This window comes from Oreochromis niloticus, linkage group LG3 (assembly GCF_001858045.2).
Source record: "Oreochromis niloticus isolate F11D_XX linkage group LG3, O_niloticus_UMD_NMBU, whole genome shotgun sequence".
Taxonomy (NCBI): Eukaryota; Metazoa; Chordata; class Actinopteri; order Cichliformes; family Cichlidae; genus Oreochromis; species Oreochromis niloticus.
Window position 1 is genome coordinate 61,955,842 of NC_031967.2, and position 22,392 is coordinate 61,978,233.

General features: G+C 42.6%; 1 protein-coding gene and 1 long non-coding RNA gene across 4 annotated transcripts; both read left to right on the forward strand.

Annotated features, from left to right (window-relative positions):
• Nucleotides 1–7,245: 7,245 nt before the first annotated feature.
• LOC109201358 (uncharacterized) lies at nucleotides 7,246–11,382 on the forward strand. 3 transcript variants are annotated; one of them, XM_019357009.2, is made up of 11 exons: nucleotides 7,246–7,611; nucleotides 8,257–8,353; nucleotides 8,471–8,629; nucleotides 8,898–9,100; nucleotides 9,212–9,348; nucleotides 9,426–9,519; nucleotides 9,664–9,826; nucleotides 9,908–9,986; nucleotides 10,090–10,261; nucleotides 10,484–10,611; nucleotides 11,017–11,382. In XM_019357009.2, coding segments are annotated over exons 2-9 (930 nt in total). In that variant the 5' UTR covers nucleotides 7,246–7,611; nucleotides 8,257–8,259; the 3' UTR covers nucleotides 10,091–10,261; nucleotides 10,484–10,611; nucleotides 11,017–11,382. The 3 variants fall into 3 exon arrangements, with proteins under 3 accessions (XP_019212554.2, XP_025761592.1, XP_019212553.2); XM_025905807.1 differs by having other exon boundaries at nucleotides 9,215–9,348; XM_019357008.2 differs by having other exon boundaries at nucleotides 9,664–9,986.
• A 3,640-nt stretch (nucleotides 11,383–15,022) lies between these two features.
• On the forward strand, nucleotides 15,023–21,930 carry LOC109201396 (uncharacterized). The gene is made up of 3 exons (XR_002061425.2): nucleotides 15,023–15,210; nucleotides 18,258–18,360; nucleotides 21,870–21,930. It is a non-coding gene; the product is annotated as an uncharacterized LOC109201396 (long non-coding RNA).
• The last annotated feature ends 462 nt before the right edge of the window (nucleotides 21,931–22,392 follow it).

Consider the following 22,392-nt stretch of genomic DNA (forward strand, 5'->3'; position numbering starts at 1 on the left):
CATCCATTCACACACATTCACACACTGGTGATGGCAAGCTACATTGTAGCCACAGCCACCCTGGGGCGCACTGTGCTGTATAAATAGCGGTGTTTTTTCAAAAGATACAGTAAATAAAGTAATGTTAGTAGTGGGTGATATCATGTAAACACTGTCATGATTTTGTGTAAACATTTTGTCATTTGTAAACTATAAATGTCATGGATTCTACATTGTAACTCATGTGATGTTCTACAAAGTGGTTTTAATTTTTTTGTTTCTTTATTCAATTTTTGAACAGTGGTACTCAGTCAGTACATATTCAGTAAATGGAAATTATTTACATGGCAGTGCACTACAGGCATAAATCTAGACCCCTAGATAAAACATTATGGGTCATTCCCACCACCCACAGCTTTACTGTGTTCCAGCAAAGTATCCAATAGCGGTGACAACTCCTCCACAGTAGCAGATGGGATTTTTCTTTTTTGAGGATGGCTCCTTTTACCTTTCAATAACAATACCTTTCTGGCTGTATCTTGGTCATATTACCCAGCAAAACCTAGTATGCAGGTTCATCTGTAACAGTCCTTGTGCCACAGATCCGCACTGTTGCTTCTACATTAAACAGAAGAGCAGTGACATGGGTGCAGGTCTCCGCGACTCTGGCCATACAGGTGCAGTGGGCGGCTTCAACCTTTCCTGTGATGCTCACAGTGACCCATGGCTGCAATGCTGGTTCATTCAGTCTTTGAGATTCCAGCACCTGAAACATACACAAAGTTCATTTAAAGACAAGAACTAATGAGCCAAAGCCGACATAAATGTGTTTTAAAAGTGTTTAGAAAGTTAGCACATACATGTAATTTTTCATTTCTTTATGTGTCCATCTATAGAACGCTGCATGTTATATTCTAAATCTGCCTGTTATCTTTCAGAAACCTGCCTGCAGAAAATGAACCTAAAGCATGTAATGCAAGGATGTAATCACTTTTAAGATGGAGAAAGCATAAAGTGACAATTATGAATCACTTAATATGATAAGGAGATTCTGCAGGTCATTAATCAATATATAAAACTAAAATAAAATGTATTTTTAGTGACACAGGATATGTCAGCCGGTGATCAGCTGATCACGGGGCCGGGGTTAAAAGAGAGGCGCCACCCACCTGTTCGCCGCTCAGACATCATTCTCTTCATGTCAGGAGCTCCGAAACTCTGCCGACGTCAGTCTCCGCCTGATTCAGCATCCGTGGGTGTTTTTCCCTTCAACTCTCTTTCTCTTCCCGGCTCCGCTTGCTCTCCGTCTGTAACGACAGTTCCGAAGCCACGCTTCGTGCACTGATCGTTACTAGAATAACTGCGTGTCTGCTCCAAACCCACCGCTAGCCGTAGCCGCGCTTGGGTCTAGTCAGCACGCCACACAGGCACGCCGAGCTACCGTGTGTAGCTCGCCCCGCCGTGACAGGATGTCTGAGCCTGCTATAGACCCAGCGGAATTCGAACGGCTGAAAGCCGAAGTTCTATATCTTCGCGGTGTGGTAGATCGGATGTGCACAAAAGTGGAGTCCCTCACCGAAACGGTCCTCCAACTTTCCACTTCCGTCACCTCGCTGCAACGTCAGCCGGCGCCGGTGAGCGCGGAGCCCCGGATCGGACCGCCAGACAAGTGGAACGGAGTTGATGGCCGGCCTGATGGTTTGCTTGCCACTTTAGACATGCTGTTCGAGTGCCAGCCCACTAAATACGCCACCGCCCGTGCAAAGGTTGCACTACTAACCTCTCTCTTGTCTGGCCAGGCTCAGGAATGGGCCGCAGCTCTCTACTACAATAAATCGGCAGCTTGCAATGACTATGCCCTGTTTGTGGAGGAATTAAAAAAGACGTTTGTTCCCCCCAGCAGCGAAGTGGAAGTGGAGTCACAGTTGCTTCATCTACGCCAGGGCAGTCGACCCGTCTGTCACTTTGCCTCTCAATTCCGCACCCTGGCCGCTAAGCTACAGTGGGGAGATGCTTCTCTGCGCTCTATTTTTCTGGAGGGACTGGCTGACTACATCCGAGACGAGATGACCGGCCGTGAGGCCCCTAAAACCCTGGATGAGGCCGTGGACCTCGCGCTGAAGATTGACCAACGTGTGATGTCGCGGCCTCGCCATACCCCTCGGGCCTTCAAACCCTTCCAGCCTCAGAGGACCACGTCGTCGCGACCTCCTCCCCCCTCTGATGGAGCCACGGCTAGCCCAAGCAGCACATCCAGCGAGGAGCCCATGCAGCTGGGTGGACTCCCCAAAGAGGAGAGAGAGAGACGCTGGCGTGAGGGCCTCTGCGCCTACTGTGGATCAGCTCGACACCGTCGTCCCCAGTGCCCGCTACGGCCGGGAAACGACGACGCCAGGTAGACTGCGGGGGTGTTCCGCCTGGCCCTTCCCACTCCTCTGACCCCTCTCGTTTTCTGTTGCCGGTAACATTTCACCTGAAACACCAACAGCTCTCATCTGAAGCCCTCCTGGACACCGGAGCCGCTGAGAACTTCATCGATCAAAAACTAGCCTCTCGGCTTCGCATTCCGTTGACTTCCGTCGACCGATTCCTCCCGGTGACCTCAGTAGACGGGCGACCACTCCAACCCTACCCGATCCAGTTCCAGACCCAGCCAGTCCGCATGTCTGTCGGGGATCATCAGGAGGAGATCCGGTTTCTAGTAGTCTCGGCCACTTCCTCTCCTCTCATCCTCGGATACCCCTGGTTCCGTCAACATGACCCCCACGTCTCCTGGTCTTCCTGCCAGATCCTGGACTGGGGTCCCCGGTGTTCACGCCGCTGCCTTCTCTTCCGGACCGAAAAGGACTCAAAGTCAGCAGAGGCGTCACCCCCGGAGCCCATTGACCTGGAGAAGATCCCTCCGGCTTACCATGACCTGTCTGCGGTCTTCAGTAAGAGGCGAGCCTCTGCTCTCCCTCCTCATCGCTCCTACGACATGGCCATCGAGCTCCTCCCGGGAGCGGTCCCTCCTCGTGGTCGCCTGTTCTCGCTGTCACCCGCAGAGAACAAAGCCATGGAGGAGTACGTCGCTGAGGCTCTCCAACAGGGCTTCATTCGCCCTTCTACCTCCCCTGCAGCTGCGGGATTCTTCTTTGTCAAGAAGAAAGACGGCGGGCTTCGCCCCTGCATAGACTACCGGGGCTTGAATAAAGTCACTGTTAAGAACCGCCATCCTCTTCCTCTGCTATCCACCGCACTCGATTCCCTCTCCCAGGCCTGCGTCTTCACCAAACTAGACCTACGCAGCGCCTACAATTTGGTGCGGATTAGGGAAGGGGACGAATGGAAGACGGCCTTCATCACCCCTAACGGGCACTGGGAGTATCTGGTAATGCCCTTCGGCCTCTGCAACAGCCCTGCTGTCTTCCAACATCTGATCAACGATGTCTTGCGGGACATGCTGGGCCGGTGGGTGTTTGCCTATCTGGATGACATCTTGATCTACTCCCGCACTGAAGTGGACCATGTTCGCCATGTGCGGGCCGTGCTGAGTAGGCTGCTCGAGTACCAGCTGTTCTGCAAACTGGAGAAGTGTGCCTTCCATCAGCGGTCCACCACCTTCCTGGGCTTCACCATCTCCTCCAATGGCCTGACCATGGACCCGCAAAAGGTCCAAGCCGTGACCCAGTGGCCTCAGCCCTCCAGCCTTAAGCAGCTACAGAGCTTCCTGGGCTTTGCCAATTTCTATCGGCGCTTTATCCGCAATTTCAGCACGATTGTCGCCCCACTGACGTCCCTCACCAAACCAGCTAACCTGCCCAAGCCCTTCTGCCTCCCCCCAGGTGCGAAACAGGCATTCCGAGACCTTATCCGCCGGTTTGCTACGGCTCCCGTCCTGCTCCACCCTGATCCTGCCAGAGATTTCGTGGTGGAGGTGGATGCCTCCGATGTTGGCGCTGGCGCCGTCCTCTCTCAACACGGCCCGGACGGAAAACTTCACCCGTGCTGCTATTTCTCAAGGAAATTCTCTGACACGCAGCGACGGTACGGTGTCGGCGACCGAGAACTCCTGGCCATCAAGTGGGCCTTGGAGGAGTGGCGGCATTGGCTCCTGGGAGCGAAGGAACCATTTCTGATCTGGACTGATCATCAGAATCTGATCCATATTCGTTCTGCCAAGCAGCTCAACCCTAGGCAGGCCCGTTGGGCCTTATTCATCGAACCTTACAACTTCCACCTCGCCTACCGCCCTGGCTCCAAGAACACCAAGGCGGACGCTCTCTCCAGGCAGTTCGCCCAGGACGGCCTCCCGTCAGACCCTAGACCTATCCTACCGTCTCATTGTTTCGCTGCCCCCCTTCGGTGGCCCTTGGAGGACTCTATCCGGGATGCCCTGACCGCCGAACCGCCTCCGCCTGACACCCCGGCTGGGAGGCTCTATGTTCCATCCCGGTGCCGTCAGGAGGCCTTGCTCTGGGCTCACTCCTCCCCGCTCTCTGGTCACCCGGGGCCCGACAGGACCCTCCAACTCCTCCGTCGTGCCTTCTGGTGGCCCTCCATGACTCGGGACGTCCGTGACTTCGTTTCCGCCTGTGACACCTGTGCTCGGGCCAAGTCCTCCACCCAGCCGCCCGCTGGCGACCTTCGCCCTCTCCCTGTGCCGAGACGTCCCTGGTCCCATGTCGGCCTTGACTTTGTTACCGGCCTCCCATCTGTGGACGGTCTTGACACCATCCTCACCTTTGTGGACCGTTTTTCAAAGGCGGTGCACCTGGTCGCCCTGGCCGGCCTCCCCTCCGCCAAACGGACGGCCGAGCTCCTCCTGGACCATGTCGTCCGGCTTCACGGATTCCCCAAGGACATAGTCTCCGATCGGGGGCCCCAGTTCACCGCCAGGTTCTGGAAAGCCTTTTGCCGCCTGATTGGAGCGTCTCCCAGCCTCTCGTCCGGTTATCACCCTCAGACCAATGGGCAGGTTGAACGGACCAATCAACAGTTGGGGCGCTTCTTACGGTGCTTCGTCTCCGCCCAACCGTCGCTTTGGCCTCGTTACCTGGTGTGGGCTGAGTTGTCTCATAACCTTCACGTCTCTTCTGCCACCGGTCTCTCGCCCTTTGAGGTCTGTCATGGTTTTCATCCTCCTATCTTCAGCCATCAGGAAGCGGGGGTCGACGTGCCTGCTGCTGAACGGATGGTCCGCCGCTGTCGTCAGGCCTGGATCAAGGCGCGGGCTGCCATTGCCCGGGCCAACGCTCTGTACGCCCGGCAGCATCGTCGCCGCCACCGCCCGGGTCACCCCTTCCAGCCGGGGGACCGTGTCTGGCTCTCCACAAGGCACCTGCGGCTGCGCACTGAGTCCAAAAAGCTCACTCCCAGGTTCGTCGGCCCGTACGAAGTCACTGCCCGGCTCAACCCCGTGGCTTACCGTCTCCGGCTTCCACCCGCCATGAAGGTCCATCCGGTTTTCCACGTCTCACAGCTCAAGCGGCGCGTCACTTCCTCGCTGGCGCCCCCTCCCGGCCCCGCCCCCACCCAGGGTCGTCGATGGGGGTCCTGTCTACACTGTCCGGCGGATCTTGGCCTCCCGTCCCCGGGGCCGGGGGTCCAGTATTTGGTGGACTGGGCTGGCTACGGCCCTGATGAGCGTTCCTGGGTGCCGTCCCGCTTCATCTTGGATCCTTCCCTCATCTTGGATTTCCGTCGCCGCCGTCCTGGCCCGTCGGGTGCCGGTCCTCGGGGGGGGGGTCCTGTTTGCCGGTGATCAGCTGATCACGGGGCCGGGGTTAAAAGAGAGGCGCCACCCACCTGTTCGCCGCTCAGACATCATTCTCTTCATGTCAGGAGCTCCGAAACTCTGCCGACGTCAGTCTCCGCCTGATTCAGCAACCGTGAGTGTTTTTCCCTTCAACTCTCTTTCTCTTCCCGGCTCCGCTTGCTCTCCGTCTGTAACGACAGTTCCGAAGCCACGCTTCGTGCACTGATCGTTACTAGAAAAACTGCGTGTCTGCTCCAAACCCACCGCTAGCCGTAGCCGCGCTTGGGTCTAGTCAGCACGCCACACAGGCACGCCGAGCTACCGTGTGTAGCTCGCCCCGCCGTGACAGGATACAAACATGGAAGCAAGATGTATAATTATAATTATTTATAATAAATATGAATAAATTATTGCAATTTCTTTAACCATAAAGAATAACTAAGTCCTTCAGGACAATGTCTCATCAATGCACTGAACTCACTATGTTATCTCTCTATCTCTCTAACAACCTCCACATGTTCTCACTGTAATTTCAGTGAATTTAGTTTGAATGACGACTTGTACGCGCTGACTCCACAGACAAGGTACGAAAATATGTCAGGCTACATCAATAGTGGTTGGTCTTCACGGTTTCTACTCCACGGCCGTATTTCATATGGGTCCATATTTCCAATGCACGCTATTTTCTGCAAGTACCGCTGCTTCGCCTCTGAACGCAATCTTTGTCTATACAGTCTATTCTCTTTTGTAGATGTTAGTAAATCTGACGCAAAAACAAAGGCGGACTGCAAATTGTGCTCAGCGAAAATGTCCAGAGGAGACTCAAAAGGTAGCACATTTAACACAAGTAATTTAATCAAGCACTTAAAATCCCAACTCGACAACGAGTACAAAGAGTTTACCCACCCTTATTTACCCATGCTTATTAGCACAGAGGAGCATAGCTGATGCTATAGCAGTGGGACGGAAAATAGTTGGGCATTTTAAACATTCCGCCTTAGCCCACTCCCGCCTTGAGGACATTTATTAGGGACAGCTCAACCAGCCAATAAAGAGACTGCAGCAGGACGTACAGACGTGCTGGAACAGCACGTATTACATGCTCCAGTCCCTCATTGAGCAAAAGCGAGTGCTGGGGGTGTGTGTGTCCGAACATGAACTCCCTGACTATCTCACCGCTCACCAATGGGCTCTTATGGAGACGACTGTTGCCATCCTCACCCCCTTTGAGGATCTAACTAAAAAAGTGAGGAGCTACGACGCACTAGCCTCTGATGTCATCCCAGCTGTGACTGTGCTAGTGAGACTTCTAAACAGAGAAACAGACCACGGCGTCAAGAATGAAAGCATTCCTTTGGGTGCCTTTGATCGGCTTCATCACCTAGTGGGGGTTGGGGGTCATGGTTTGGTCCTGCGTTCGCTATTGTTGTTGATATGGGGGTAGGGACGGCCTTAGGGCATCTGGGGAGTCCCTAGGGACATTTTCCCTGGAGGGCCTAACCCAGGGGATGTGGCCATGACCTGGTTAGGGGCTCTGATGGCTCCTACACAGCAAATTCAAAAGTGTTAAATGTATTGGTGTTAGTAGACTTTGTGCAAAAGCAGAGTTAATTTTACTCTAAGTAGAGTCACATTCTTTTAATGTAACTACGAGGTGTAAAACATTAGTAGTTAAAATCGAGTGTAAAAAATGAGTGTTTCTATATTAAATCTGGAGGTGTCAAAATGGAAACATTAACTCTTGATCTCTTAACTCTGAACTCCTAAAGGGGCTATGACACTAATAGAGTAAATTCACAGACTCCGCCCCAGCATCACAGGTTCCGAATGAAGCTGAAGGGAAGCCATTTCAGAACATTTAGCTCTCCATTTTTCCGAGTTGTTTGCCACGCCTGGTAAGTCATTTTTTCTGAGATTCTTGTAATTATCATTACTACCTTTTACTTCTGTGGCTTTTTTGAGTCGAGACAAAGCTGTGTGAAAAGCATTAGCACGTTGCTCGGTGATAGCATAAAAATCTGTTTTAGCTAGCTGAAATGTATTGTTGGCGGGCAAAAGACTTCCATATGAGTGTTCAGTCATTTTTTTGCTAACTCAAATACACTTAAAACAATGTTTAGGTTGGCATAAAATTATGATGGCACTTAAAGCCTGAAAGCTATCTCCCACATAAACCAACATAGTGAACTGCAGTAGCAGACGTGCTGACTGGGTTCTACGTTAACATTTAGATCTTTTCAGAGTTTTGTGCACTCATTTTATGTAAAAATTAAAACGATCAAGGCTTTGAATTTATTACGGAATTAACTATTGTCTGTGTTCTTCAGTTGTTATAGAGAGCATCATTTTAACAAATGTGTTGTGGGTATAATATTGACTTGAAAGATGGACAATTTGTTTAGTATCTAGAATTGTCTTTTGGGAAAATGCTTTGCTTAACACAAGTTATGGATCATGATTCTTTTTTTTTTCAATTGATTACCAGGTTATTTGTCCAATTAATTACTGTACAACTAATTTTTTATTGAATCTCCACACAGGATATGCTTGCAAAGGTAGAATATGGGGGAGTGCAGAAGTATGTCAAAGTTCCAGAAAGTGATGAATGCTTTCATTTCCACCAGTTTCTTAAAGATGGTTTGTACTCATGTGCAATTTAAATGAGTATAAAATTATCACCTATAAGTGATCAACAGTAAGACTTGAATTGGTGGTTTTAATAGTATAGTGACATTTCGGATTTCTTTGTTTTAGTTATGGACAAGTTCAGCTTGCAGCCTCAACTCTTCACAGAAGGTGTACTCATCCTCACTGATACCTCTGACACTGAAGTTGACTCAGACATTTTTGATGAGCTGGTAAAGTCTGGAGTTCGAGCTTTCAAAGTTGGATATAGAATGCAGACAGCAACAGGTACAGTAGATCCATAATAATTTAGAGGAGTACATTTCTTCATGATCTTCAAAGTTTAAATGAATATTGGCCAGATTTAACAACCTTTCAGATTCCAATTTTCTTCTTTGAAAAACTGTAAAATGCTTTTACATGTTGAGTGCATATTACATGCTGTTATCAGATATAATTTATGTGGTTGAACATTATTGCAGTTGTTGTGACTTCTCATATGCACTTTGCACATTTTTTTTCAATCCCTTTTATGTCCCTTTTTTTTCCCTTTAAGACATTGAGATCAGTGTGGTTGATGATGAATCAGAGTCATCGGTACAGCCAATCCCTCTTGCCCTCCTGACATCGCCAGTGTCATTGTCAGACCATCCATCGTCCCCAGCTTCTACCAGTTCATCAGATTCAACTATGATCCTCAAAAGTACAAAGAACAGGAAGAAGGGCCTACAAGAGCTTGATCGCGATGAAGCGAAGCAGGTCAAAAGCAAAGCCTAAAGCAATTTCCAGTGCTTAACAGCATTTTACAAACACTAACTTTTTTGTATAATTTGTTTCAGTTTAATCAGTATGACTTTTTTTTTTAAACAGAAGGTGTGTAGTGTCTTGAGCTCAAACCCAAAGGGTGAAGAAATTTTCAATGAATACGACAAAACTAAAACATTGTCAGATCCAACTCGTCGACTAATGGTCAACATACTGGTTGCAGATATGATAGAATCACACGGGTAAGTATTCTTTGATGATCATAAAAACAATTGTCGAGTGAGCAGAAGAGCAATACACTTTGTTTTGTTTTTGAAAGGAGGATTCCGCCCATAAGTGTTCGGACTAACTATGCACTGGGGATTGCAACGCTTTTTCCATATCTCCAAGATCCTTACTCAAAAAATGGCTATGTAAGTGTTATCTCTGAAATGCAACATCTCTGTAATTTATACATGTTGTTAAAGTGGTACCAAATATGCATTCCTTTGTTGCATTTTTTGTTGTGTATGTTTTTTGTTTGTTTTTGTGTGTGATTGATGTGTATGCATGAGCAGGAACATTACTATGATCCGGAGGCCAATACTGGCTATCTTGCTTGGAGACTCAAGACTGTCCAACGCAATACCTATGATGGTGCTAGTGGGTGTCCCAGGCCAAACTTCCAGGACAGTCCAACAACCCGAAGAGAATCTTTGTTTGTTAGTGGACAGCTTTTTGGTGAAGAGTGCAGAGAGTTATTAGACACTCAACAGATAGGTCTGTGGTTAAAGAGAAGATGAAAGCTACTTTTGAATATAGACAGAAGCTGGTACATGACCCAGATGCAACATCATCAATCTTGGATGTCTTCCCTCGTTTCCTTGATACACCGGGGTTGGTGAGTATATTTTTAGACATTTCATGATCTGAAACTAAAGATAACATTTTGCCAAGAACACTTAAGTAACCAGTATTTGGTCCCTGTTTTGTCTTATTAATAGATTGATCAGGATTTTGCAATGATGCTTGGAGATGAGGCCTCTGGAAGATTTCTTACAAAGTGGTCTTCGTATTTCAAGCAAAAAATCATCGCCGAAAGCCAAAGTCTTCCATCAAGTCCTTGTGTTGAGGAGTTACGAGCATCTTTTGATACGGAGGCTTCAAATGACTGGGGTAAATTTGGACAATGTTTCAGTATATAAAATACTTACATTTCCATTTGTCTGTCTTAATACAGTTAACTGAGCGGAAATAGACTAGTAAATTAGTAATTTATGCATCCTTGTGGTTGTAAGCATTTCCAGAAATCTCATCATTTAACTGCTTAACAGAATTTCCAACTGTTTTCTAGTTCATGTTTAACCTTTTGTCTCAAATATGCTTTTTGTCTTTAAGGCTGGGATAGTGACATGGCAGCCCTTCTGTTGTTGCTGCATCTCCTGCCCCCAACATCAAAAGGCCACACAAAAACAGCAAAAATTAGCTCTGCACAGGCAGCCAATCATCTTGTGAGATTCGTCAAGGTATGCTCTATTACTCTACTCTATTTTTTTGTAAAAACTATTTGTAATTAATGATCTTTGGTCCATGGTAAGCCACAAGATAAAAACAGAAAAGATACAGTAAATTAATTACCTTTTGTGTATTTGGTATGAAATCATGTTGTATCTATAGATATCAGAAGAGATAAAATCTGGTATTTCCTTTCCAAAAGAAGTTAATCCACAGATTTGGGTTCAGCACACACTCATTGCCCCTGCAAACAGAAGAATGTGAACTTCAAAAATAAAGCATTACTCTGTTTTATTCTACTAGGATCCATTTGTGTTAAGATGGGTTACTTGCTTGGGCCCATAGACCTTATATTCAAGCCAAACAGTTGAAAAGAAAATTTTACTCATGATTGAAATGTGCTATTCAAATTCCAGAAAGGAGTCAGCCTCACTACTTTCCTGGAGAAAGCTAACACCAGGCAGCCCTTCCTTCTCTGCATTGGTGAGCAAAAGAAGAACATTCAGAGGTTCTTCATCATTGTGGACCAGAAAGCTATCCCCTGTGATGCTCCAACTTCAGCAGCTGCTTTTGATGGGCTTTTCAAAGCACACTTTGTCTTCAGCCTCTCATATGATGAAGCTCTTTCCAGTTTCTACACCTTCATTCAAACCACAATCTACAACATTGATGTTGGAAACACAAAAGAAAGCCCTCGAGTCAAGGAACTGAGAGCACGTCTGCTGCGAGACCGTTAAATGCCCGCAAGGTCCACACGCTTTTAGGAGGATTTAAAAAAAAAACTGTTTGACAATGTTCAAATGCTTTGTTTGTAAAATGCACCAAAAAAATTGTTCAGCTCTATGTCAACATTTAAAATTTCATCATGGTTTATATCCAAACAAAAATCTGCGTTTAAAATGTGAAGAGCAGGGATGTCTTTCATCTTTTTGTACTTACAATGGCTTTAGAAAACATCTTCATAATGTACATAGTCATTATCACGATAAACATGTAGGGACGGAACAGGAAGTTGCCCAACAAACACATTCTCTAGGAGACTCTTTTTGTGATCAACCATCTACTTCTGCATCTATATCACAGGTTCCCACTGTTATTTCACAGGACTCGCTTGTTGGAATGTGTGGATCTGTTGTCGCTCACTTACAAGCTTCTGGTCTTACTGAAAGTGCTGTTCAAACAATAATTTGTTCTGTTGAGGAAGTTGTCAGGGATGTTCAGAGTCAAGCAAGAGAAGTAGTACTCCAAACATTTTCCCTTGATAGTAAGGAATCAGACATTTACAAAAGAGTTGAGCACAATTTAAACCAATTGGATAACCCCTTTTCAAAATTTAACACTGAGAAAAAAAGACAGAAATATTGTGATGAAAAATGGGAAATAGTTGAGCCTAAAGAATTTGTACTTGGTGTAAGATTGGATACACGTAGACATAGAACTACAGGGGTTTATAGCGAAACACCTGTCAGAGACAAATACATGTATGTGCCCATTTTAGGTACGATACATTCAATTTTCAAGAATAAAGACATTAGAGAATGCTTCTTGCATGAGAAACAAACACAAGCTGGGTTATACAAAGACATTAATGATGGATTATATTTCCAAAACCATCCTCTGTTTTCACAACAGAAATATGCTCTACAGATTTTACTGTATTATGATGATTTTGAAACTGCTAACCCATTAGGTTCGAAGAAAGGGATCCACAAACTGGGCTGTATTTATTTCACTTTAAAAAATCTCCCACCAAAGGTTAACTCTGTGCTGATGAATGTACATCTAGCTGCTCTTTTCTACACAGAAGACTTAAAGAAATATGGTTTTGAAGAAATACTAAAGCCTTTGATTGATGACTTGAAAATTTTAGAAATTAAAGGAATCCTGCTTCCCTTTACTGAAGAGCCAGTGTTTGGTTCTGTTGTTCAAGTTACAGGAGACAATCTTGCTTTAAATGGCTTACTAGGTTTTGTTGAATCGTTTAGTGCAACAAACTGGTGCAGGTTTTGTTTAGTAAACAAGGAAGAAATTCAGTCTGTGTTTAATGAAGACAGTTCAGACATTGTTCTGCGCTCCAGAGAACTTCATATTGAACACTGTAATGCATTAAGTGAAGACCCTGCTCTCACTTCCGTTTACGGAGTTAAAAGATCTTGTGTGCTCAATTCATTGGAATATTTTCACAGCACTGACAATTATGCAGTTGATATAATGCACGATTTATTGGAAGGAGTTGTGCAGTATGAGCTCAAACTTTTTTTTCAATACATGATCAAAAATGGCTACATCTCCAGTAGCACATTACTTGACAGGATACAGACGTTTAATTATGGTTTTGTAGAGCGTAAAAATAAACCAAGTGGGTTAAAAATAGATGATAACAGCAAACACTTAGGTTTAAATGCCATTCAGTCATTATGTATCCTACGCAATACTCCACTAATTTTTGGAGACATAGTTGAGCGGGACAATAGCCACTGGAATTTTGTTCTCCTGTTGTTGCAAATTGTTGATATTGTGTTGTCCCCAGTCCTTACTGATGGCATGATATGTTACTTGAAACATCTGATCTGTGATCACCATAACATGTTTAAAAACTTATTCCCTGGTAGAAAATTAATTCCTAAACACCACCTAATGATTCACTATCCAAGGTGTATTAAGAAAATTGGCCCTCTTATCCACATATGGTGTATGCGTTTCGAAGCAAAACACATTTTTTTTTTAAAAGAGCTGTCAAAAATTTTAAAAACCTTACAAAATCTCTAGTAAAGCAACATCAGCGTCAATTGGCCTTTTACTATGAAAACTATTGTTTTAAAAGATTTCGGTTCGGTCCTTTAAAATTAAAAAGAGTTGATAGCATGGAAGGTGGACATTTGTTGTGCGAGTCATTAAATGTAGATTCATGTGCAAATGTTTCAACTACAAATTGGGTTAGAAATTATGGCACTGAATACCAGGTTGGTTTGTTTTTATGCACTGGAATGTCCAGTGATCTACCAGTCTTTAAGAAAATTTGCTATATCATAATACATGAACAACATGCAGTCATAATAGGCTGTAGTGTCAACACCTTGTACTTTGATGAACACTTTCATGCATACTGTATTGAAGAAAAAAGTAATGAGCATGCTGTTATTTCAATTGACCAGCTCACCTATGTTAGACCCTTTGACAAGCAATATTCTAATGAAAATGAGAACATATACATTATTCCATATTGTTACATGTTTTAGAAAATTTTTTGAAGTTGTGGTGCATATAAAAATAAATCTTTTTCAGAAGAACATTGGCTCTTTTTAATATTTTTTTCCCCAAGGAATTTCTAAAAGATCAGAACAGTAAAATTTACACTTTTTAGAATTAATTAGACGATAACTCTTTTGTAGTCAAAATAAAATACTCTGTAACAGTTAATATATAAACTCTTAACACCTAGTTAGTGTTAATGAGTGTTAAATTTTCAACTCCAGGCAGATTTGATATTTAACACTAAATCAGAGTTAATGTACCAACTCTCCAAAAAGAGTTAAATTAACACTCACTGGTGTGGACCCATATAGACACTTTAATAGTGTTGAAATCAAATCTGACGGTGTTAATTTGGACATGCTGGATTTGCTGTGTAGATTGTGTTTTCCTTGTGGCTGCGTACAGCGGAGATGGGGGAGGGTCTGTACTGGCGGACGTTGGTTACTGGCCTGGTGGCCTGGTTGCCCCCGGGTGGGTCCGCAATATATATAATATGAAATACATTTCCCTTATTACTACCAGAAAGTCAAATGGCTGGCATTTGTCACAGTGGTTTAGGGGAAACTAAAATCTGTTACTCAAACCATCCAGTCGTTCTCTAAAATTGAACATTAACTTTCTTAAAAGTGCTTTAAAAGTCCAAACACCCACAGCTACAAACATCTGGCTGGCGCTACCACTTCTAGGTATCCTGGAAAGGATTCTCATCGCATCATTATATGCAACATGCAGCTTCTGTACTCGTTTCCAAAAAAGTGGTATCGGTGCATCCCTAAACGTTGTAATAAAGGGATATTTTGTTCTCGTTTATATGACTTCCATAAAACAATAGGGTTAAAACACATTGTGACGAAGTAAGATGTTTGTTTTGTAGTCCATCTTCTGCACAATGTAGTTTCAACAGGCGGACATCCGGTGTCACTTTATTACAGAGAAACGAGTGTAAGGCTGTTCCAATTGTCAGCACTGATCCTCTCTTTTCCTGAGTCCTCAGCAATCCTCCTTCCCACTATGACGTTTACTTCGAGGCCACGGAAAAGAGTTTGGGAGAAGGAGATGGGTCCTAATTTTGAAATAACACCCCACGGGGTTACGTTGTGCAGCTGAGTCACGTGACCGCACAGTAACAAATCACAGCGGAGCCCGGTAAAAGGGGGCGGAGTAAAGTAGTAAACGTACGGGAACATATACCACTACCAACGTTGGGATCAATATCTGCATCGATCTGCACACCATTGTCTCCTGGTTCGTAGCTCAGATCAGCGTGAACCACGTGGGTCTCTGCTCCCTGATCTGTTTCTTAAGATTTCCAGCTTCATCACGGAGTTTCTCTCGGTTTGTGGGCTCATCTAAAGGTAAGCACCGAGCTAACTTTAATGTGGGTTCAGTTTATGTTGATCTTACCTCTGTTAAGAATAATAGATTGTTTGGTAGACATTGGAGTTAGACAGACTGTAGAGTTTGTGATTGCTTGCAAAATTATAATACGGCGGTTTTTAGGGGGAAGAATACATAAAGAGATTGACAGACCATCATCGGCGGCATCACGGGCAGGGCTGGACTGGCCATCGTTTTTATATGATGATGGGGTTTTATTTCTTTTCTCTTTTTACGGTATAAATGAATGGTGGTGGATTGGCCAGTTGGTTATGATCAACTCTGGGCTGGACCAATTACATCCGAGGAAGTCGAACTAAAGTTGAGGTGAAAAGGAACGCGGTTTGTCCCGCACTACTTCAGCTAGAAAGTTGCTAATTCAGTCATGAAACTGATCAGTGATCAGCTGATCGGCTTTTCTCTCTGCGCCAGAAAGAGGAAACCAGCGGAGGTCGCATGAAACAATAGCAGCACGTTTAAGCTTGATCAGCTGTTGTTAGAATTTCCCTTTCCCTGTTAATGCCAGGTAGGGCATTAATTCTGTAGTTTTAATCCCTACTTTCATTTTATTTGGCCCAAAAACAATTCTGTACAAAACGACTGTGAACACGGCAGGTCTGTACAAAGACAGACTTGACGAAAAGGCATTTAAAAAAAAGTATGAGGAAAAATCAAAAGAGTGAAAGTGTCAGACCCATACGAGCATGCAGAGTGCAGTAAGGACTAGGGCCGAACATATTATACCGTTTACTGTAATAGCGGTACAATGTTAGGCAACGATAAGAAAATCAAATATCGCGATAGAATATGTGTAAAACGCACGTGCGCACATGGCCGAAAAAGCATGGCGGTAACGGAGAATGAGAAGGGAGAAAGGGGATCTTTCAGTGAAACAGATGAACCAGAATTGGTTTACTGCTTTATCAGATGTAACTATGAAGTTTAACATTTAACATCCAGGCATCCATGAAAACAGAATTTATTACATTTAACAGAGTTAGAAGTTAAGAGGAAGTTAGCGGAAGTTTGGCCAGTTACCTAAGCATGATGTAGCATGTTCTGACTGAGAGATTTCTGAGAAACTTCAAACATACAGCTCTGCTATCACTTCCAACATAAATGAAGACAGGAAACTAAACAGCAATGACGTTTGTGAGGTTACTGAAGTTGGGCTAGCTGGTATATAATGATGTGCTACGTGACCGCTAGCGGCACAGCTATGTTAGCATAACATAAACAGTGAAGCTGGAGGATAAACGCTAATACTTTTCCACTCGATAAAAGTTAACGTGAAGGTTCCTCATTAGGGATGGGTATCGTTTAGGTTTTATCTGATACCGGTGCCAAACCGGTACTTTTGAAACGGTGCCGGTGCTTAAACGGTGCTCAAACCGGTGCTTAAAGAATGGAGAACACAAAATTGGTCCAAAAACCTCTCATGTTTAGCTGTTTTTTTGTAAAAAGATAACAATGTTAGCCTTTTCTGCAGCTATAGGGCATATATGGTATCACTCTTGGATGGAAGCAGTGCTTAAACAATGGAAAAAAACACAAACTTTGTCCAAAAACCTCTCATCTTTAGCTATTTTCCACTTTTTCTTTGGTCATTTTAGCCTTTTTGGCCAGGGTGAAGGGAGTATCTGCCATCAAACAAGAAGACAGCCGCATGTAACTATGACGGTGTTTGCTAGTTCACCTTACATGCATTAATGTAATAATGTGGTTAGCGTACTCAACGTTAATTACACACGAACACCATTAAGTTACTCACGCAGAGAAGAATGGCTGCTGCTGCCATCATCATCCGTCATCATTTCTGCTACACTGACAGGGCTAGGGGCCAGGACTCTACTCTTCGGGTTTTTGGGGGATGTTGCTAACTCCGGTGTACCGGGTCCGAGAACAGGCACCACACCCGCAGTAGATGTGCTCGGTGTGAGGTCTCGCAGCAAGCTATCAAACACGGCGCATTTCTCGGCTTTAAAAAAAAGCGCTATGCGTCGCCAGGTGTTTCATCAGATTTGAGGTGTTACCTCCTTTGACAGTATCACAGTATCAGCTTAAAGCACTTGTTGCAGGCTGCTGAGTTTGCATCTTTTGCTGTGAAGTACAGCCAGACTTTTGATCGCTTCGCCTTGGGCATTTTTAATCTGTAGCTCTGCTCTAAAAGAACGTACGTACCTGGCCCCGCCTACTATCCTCGGAAACGTAAAATGATTGGCTAGAATTGGCTCAGGAAAAAAAAAAGCACCGAAATGTGCGCTGCTTTTCGGTCTGGTTACTACCGTTTATGTCAGAACCGGTGCCATCATGGCACCGGACACCGGTACCCATCCCTATTCCTCATAGTTAGAGACGAATGCAATCGAATTGGCAGGATGCTGCAAACAGACCAAACAGTCTAAAAATCAGGAGAGCAAATCAATATGTCCTTCTTGTTTCAGAAACATCTAAAGTCAGGTACAGCTAAATCCTAAGCGTTTGCGAGTTCACCAAGTGGATGTAAAGGTGTTGTTAACACCGTCAACAGGTACCCCCTCATGATGTGTGCCACTTCCTCTATGATTTTTGCTAGTCCCATATGGAGGACCACAAGAGTCACGCACATCGAAATAAAGAATTCTGTGCTTAAATAATGAATTGTAGAATAAATTCTCCATTTGTTAAATACTTTTTGAATTCCACATTAACAAAGTGATTTTTGAAATGTTTTTTCAAAACCTCATGAGGTGCTTGGAAATGTTGTAGTTGGCTGAGTTTATACTGCTACCGATGGTTCTGAGCGGGACTCCTTTGTGGATTTATGGAAGTCCATATACACAGGGTGTCGTATCCACTGGGTAAAGGCGGTGACATACAGGACAGTCAGTGGCTTTTTCCCTTTCAAGTTCTTGTAAGCAACTGATGACTTTCCTTTTGTAGTTGCTTCTGGGGTTTCACCTTGAAGCTTCATATGTATTGTTGTCACTGAGGAGTGCAGTAATGTTTATTTGCTCTATATGTCTATATACTTTTTGTGTCCCAGCTGAGTAACAGCAGAAGAGTCTGGTGGAGCAACAGAGGAACAATTTCAGCCTTTTGGACTCAGCTCAGCCACTACAGAGGAAACAATGACTTCAACACAGAAGGTGAGAAAAATATCACAGTTACACTGTTATTGAAACTGTGTGCACAGCTGGTTGGTTTTTAAAAACACGTTAACAACAGCAGTTAGAAGAAAATACAAAGATCATATTTTATCAGCACATATTGAAACAACAATATCATCAGTTGAACTCAAAATATTTTATGAACTAAAAGATTTTCTCTACCTCTCAGTATTTCTTCAATAATGTCATTTTCATTAAAACTCTCATTGTAGCACATCATTGTAATGTGATACAATGAAGGTGGTGGAAACACACCAACAATGTGTTTGTTGTCACATTAAATTCCACTAATGGAGGGAGTTTAAATTTGTTCCATGACTGCATTTCACTCACTGCCTCTGTTTGTATCTCATCATTAGACATCATTAATCCACTTTAACAGTCGGAGTCTTTACAGTAATTTTTCTAAAATCAAAGCGTATCTTGATCAATTCCAAAATAAGTTTGCAGTGGTAGCAATTTCAGACACATGGTTGAATGATGACAGAGAACTGCAGGATGGACTAAAGGGCTATGAAATGTTTTGGCAAAATAGGAAGAATAGAAGAGGAGGAGGTGTTGCCATGTTTGTTATTTCGTATCTTAAATGTAAAGTTGTTAACAATATGACTGCTGTGACTGATAACTTGATGGAATATTTAACCATTGAAATTCAGGTTAAAAGATCTAAAAACATATTAGTTAGCTGCATTTATCGTACACCTGCATCCTGTATAGATCAGTTTACTAAAGAAATGTCTGTAATATTAGAAAAACACAAGGAGAAGGTGACTTTTTTTGTGGTGATTTTAACATTGATCTGTTGAAGGCAAACGACCATAATAAGACTTCAGAATTTATTGATACAATGTTTAGTTTTGGATTCCATCCGTTGATTCTAAAGCCGAGCAGAATAATGATGGATAGTGCTACTTTGATCGACAATATTTTTGTCAATAAGATAGACGGCAAGATGCATAGTGGACTGTTAGTCACAGATGTAAGTGACCACTTGCCTGTCTTTTCAGTGTTTGAAATGAACAATCAACTTCATTTTCAAGAGGAAAAGCAAATTGATTACAGTGGTAGAATAAAAACACCAGAACAAATTGCGGCTTTTAAAACAGACTTAGAAAATTATGACTGGCAAAAAGTTTATGTGGAAGACACTAATGATGCATATAATGCGTTTTTGTATATAATTTTGTCAATCTATGACAGCCATTGTCCAATTCAAAAGTTTTCCGAAAATTCTAAAAAGAAAAAAACCATGGTTTACACTAGGTCTGGAAAGAGCCTGTAAAAAGAAAAATAGGTTATACAGGATTTTTTTTGACACATAGAACAAAGGAAAATGAAGACAAATATAAGAAATATCGAAATAAATTAACATCTATTATGCGATATGAAAAGAAAAGATATTATGAACAGCTGCTTCAAAAACATAAAAATAATATTAAGGCTACCTGGAGCGTATTAAATAGGATAATAGAAAGTCAACATAATATATGTTCTCCAACACGCATTGTAAAAAGAGGTAATGTAGTGATTGAGAATATTGAGAGCATAGTTAATGAATTTAATGATTACTTTGTTAATGTAGGTCCCAACTTGGCAAAAGAGATTTCTGTACCAGGAGGAAATGATGAAGTAGATTCTACTTCTTGTAAATGTAACTCAACGTTTCTTGGTGGAGTCTGTGAGAGTGACATTGTAGAAGTGGTGAGCAAATTCAAGAGTAAAAAATCCATGGATTGTGACGACCTTGATATGTCGTTAATTAAAGAAGTTCTTTATAGTGTCCTTCAACCGTTAACATATATTTGTAACAAATCATTTCAAACTGGAATTTTTCCAGATAAAATGAAAATTGCCAAAGTGATCCCACTATATAAAACTGGTGATAAACAGATTGTGTCAAACTATAGATCGGTATCTTTACTGCCTCAGTTTTCAAAGATTCTTGAAAAACTATTTGCAAACAAACTAGATTCTTTTATTGATAAATATGATTTATTGAATGATCATCAGTATGGGTTCAGAAGAAATCGCTCAACATCTCTAGCTGTGATGGAATTTATTGAAAATATTGCAACGGCTGTGGATGAAAAACAGTTTGGAATAGGTGTATTTATTGATTTACGTAAAGCCTTTGATACGATAGATCATTCTTTACTTTTACAGAAGTGTGAAAGGTATGGTTTAAGAGGTGTTGTACAATTTTGGTTAAATAGTTACTTGAATAATAGGTTCCAATATGTGAGTATTAATAACTAAACTTAGAAAAGTAACTTGTGAAGTTCCGCAAGGATCTGTTTTGGGACCTAAGTTATTTTTACTTTATATAAATGATATTTGTACAGCCAGTGATACTTTAAAATATGTGATGTTTGCTGATGATACAAACTTATTTTGCTCTGGAAAAGACATAAAGAAATTACTGAAAACAGTGGAAACAGAACTCATGAAGTTAAATAGATGGTTTGTATTTAATAAGCTATCATTGAATGAAAGTAAAACAAAATTTATGTTATTTGGAGGTAGTAAAAGTAATATTAAAGTAAAATTGAATTTAAATAATGTTGAAATTGAAAGAGTATATGTGACAAAATTTTTAGGAGTAATTATTGATGATAAACTTTGTTGGAAGCCCCACATAGAACATGTGAAACGGAAATTATCCAAGTCTATTTCTATTCTTTATAAAACAAGAGATTTTTTGAATAAGAACTGCCTTTATTTATTGTATACTTCCCTTTGTTTGCCTTATATGACCTACTGTGCAGAAATTTGGGGGAACACATACAAAACATATTTGGATTCAATATTTAAATTGCAAAAAAGAGCTATTAGAATAATAAATAAAGTTGGATATAGGGAGTCCACCAACCAGTTTTTTGTAGGATCATCTATGTTAAAATTCATGGACATTATATATTCGAAAACTTTAGAAATGATATATCGTGTGATGAAAAAGAATGTTCCAATTTGTATTTTAAGTATGTTTCAACTAAGAGATGGAAAATATGATTTGAGGGGGTCTTATAAGTTTGAAATACCTAAAGTGAGAACCAATGTTAAGTATAGATGTGTGTCAGTTTTGGGAGTTAAATTATGGAATGGACTTAATGATGAACTGAACATGTACTTTTCTTTGTTATTCTTCAGGAAGATTTTAAAAAGTTATATTATACAAGGTTATAGAAATTTGGTTTGTTGAATTTTTTTTGTGTGTGTTGATTTAATTTCTTGATTTATCATTGATTTCTTTTCAAACTATTATACAACTTATTTATCAATGCTATTTATTTTCTTGGTTAAGGATTTGATTATTTCTATGGGGGTAAGGGATAGGATAAGTATAAGCCACAAGGCTTCAGCCTATTCCTTTTTAGGTTACTGTTTGAGTACTTTTATGTAAAATTATAATCTGTTGTTGTTGTTGTTGACTGAAATAAATTCAATTCAATCAATCAAATCAAAAAATCAATCAATCTCTGTCACTGCAGGACCAACATGGAGCGAGAAGTCAGCGCTCTCAGGAGGCCGACAAACCTCACAGAAGAAAGGGAGAGAAAACCTACAGCTGTGATGAGTGTGGGAAGGATTTTACCCAGGCTGGACACTTAAAAAGACACCAACTCATCCACAGTGGAGTTAAAGCGTACAGCTGTGAGTTGTGTGGAAATTCTTTTAGACGGGCTGGATGCTTGAAAAAACACCAACTCATCTACAGTGGAGTTAAAGAGTACATCTGTGGCTTGTGTGGTAAAGCTTTTGCTCTAAGTCGAAACTTGCAGAGGCATCTAGTTACCCACTCTGGAATTAAGGCCTGCGACTTTTGTGGAAAAACGTTCAGTGACAAACACTACCGAAAGATTCATCTACGGATTCACACTAGAAATGATGTTTAATGCTGTGATCAGTGTGGGAAACTGTTTGCAACAGGTGCACAGTTAAAACAAGACGTTTATCCACACTGAGGAGAGACCTTATAAATCCTGTGAATAAAAGTATATGTTTTTGTCAATG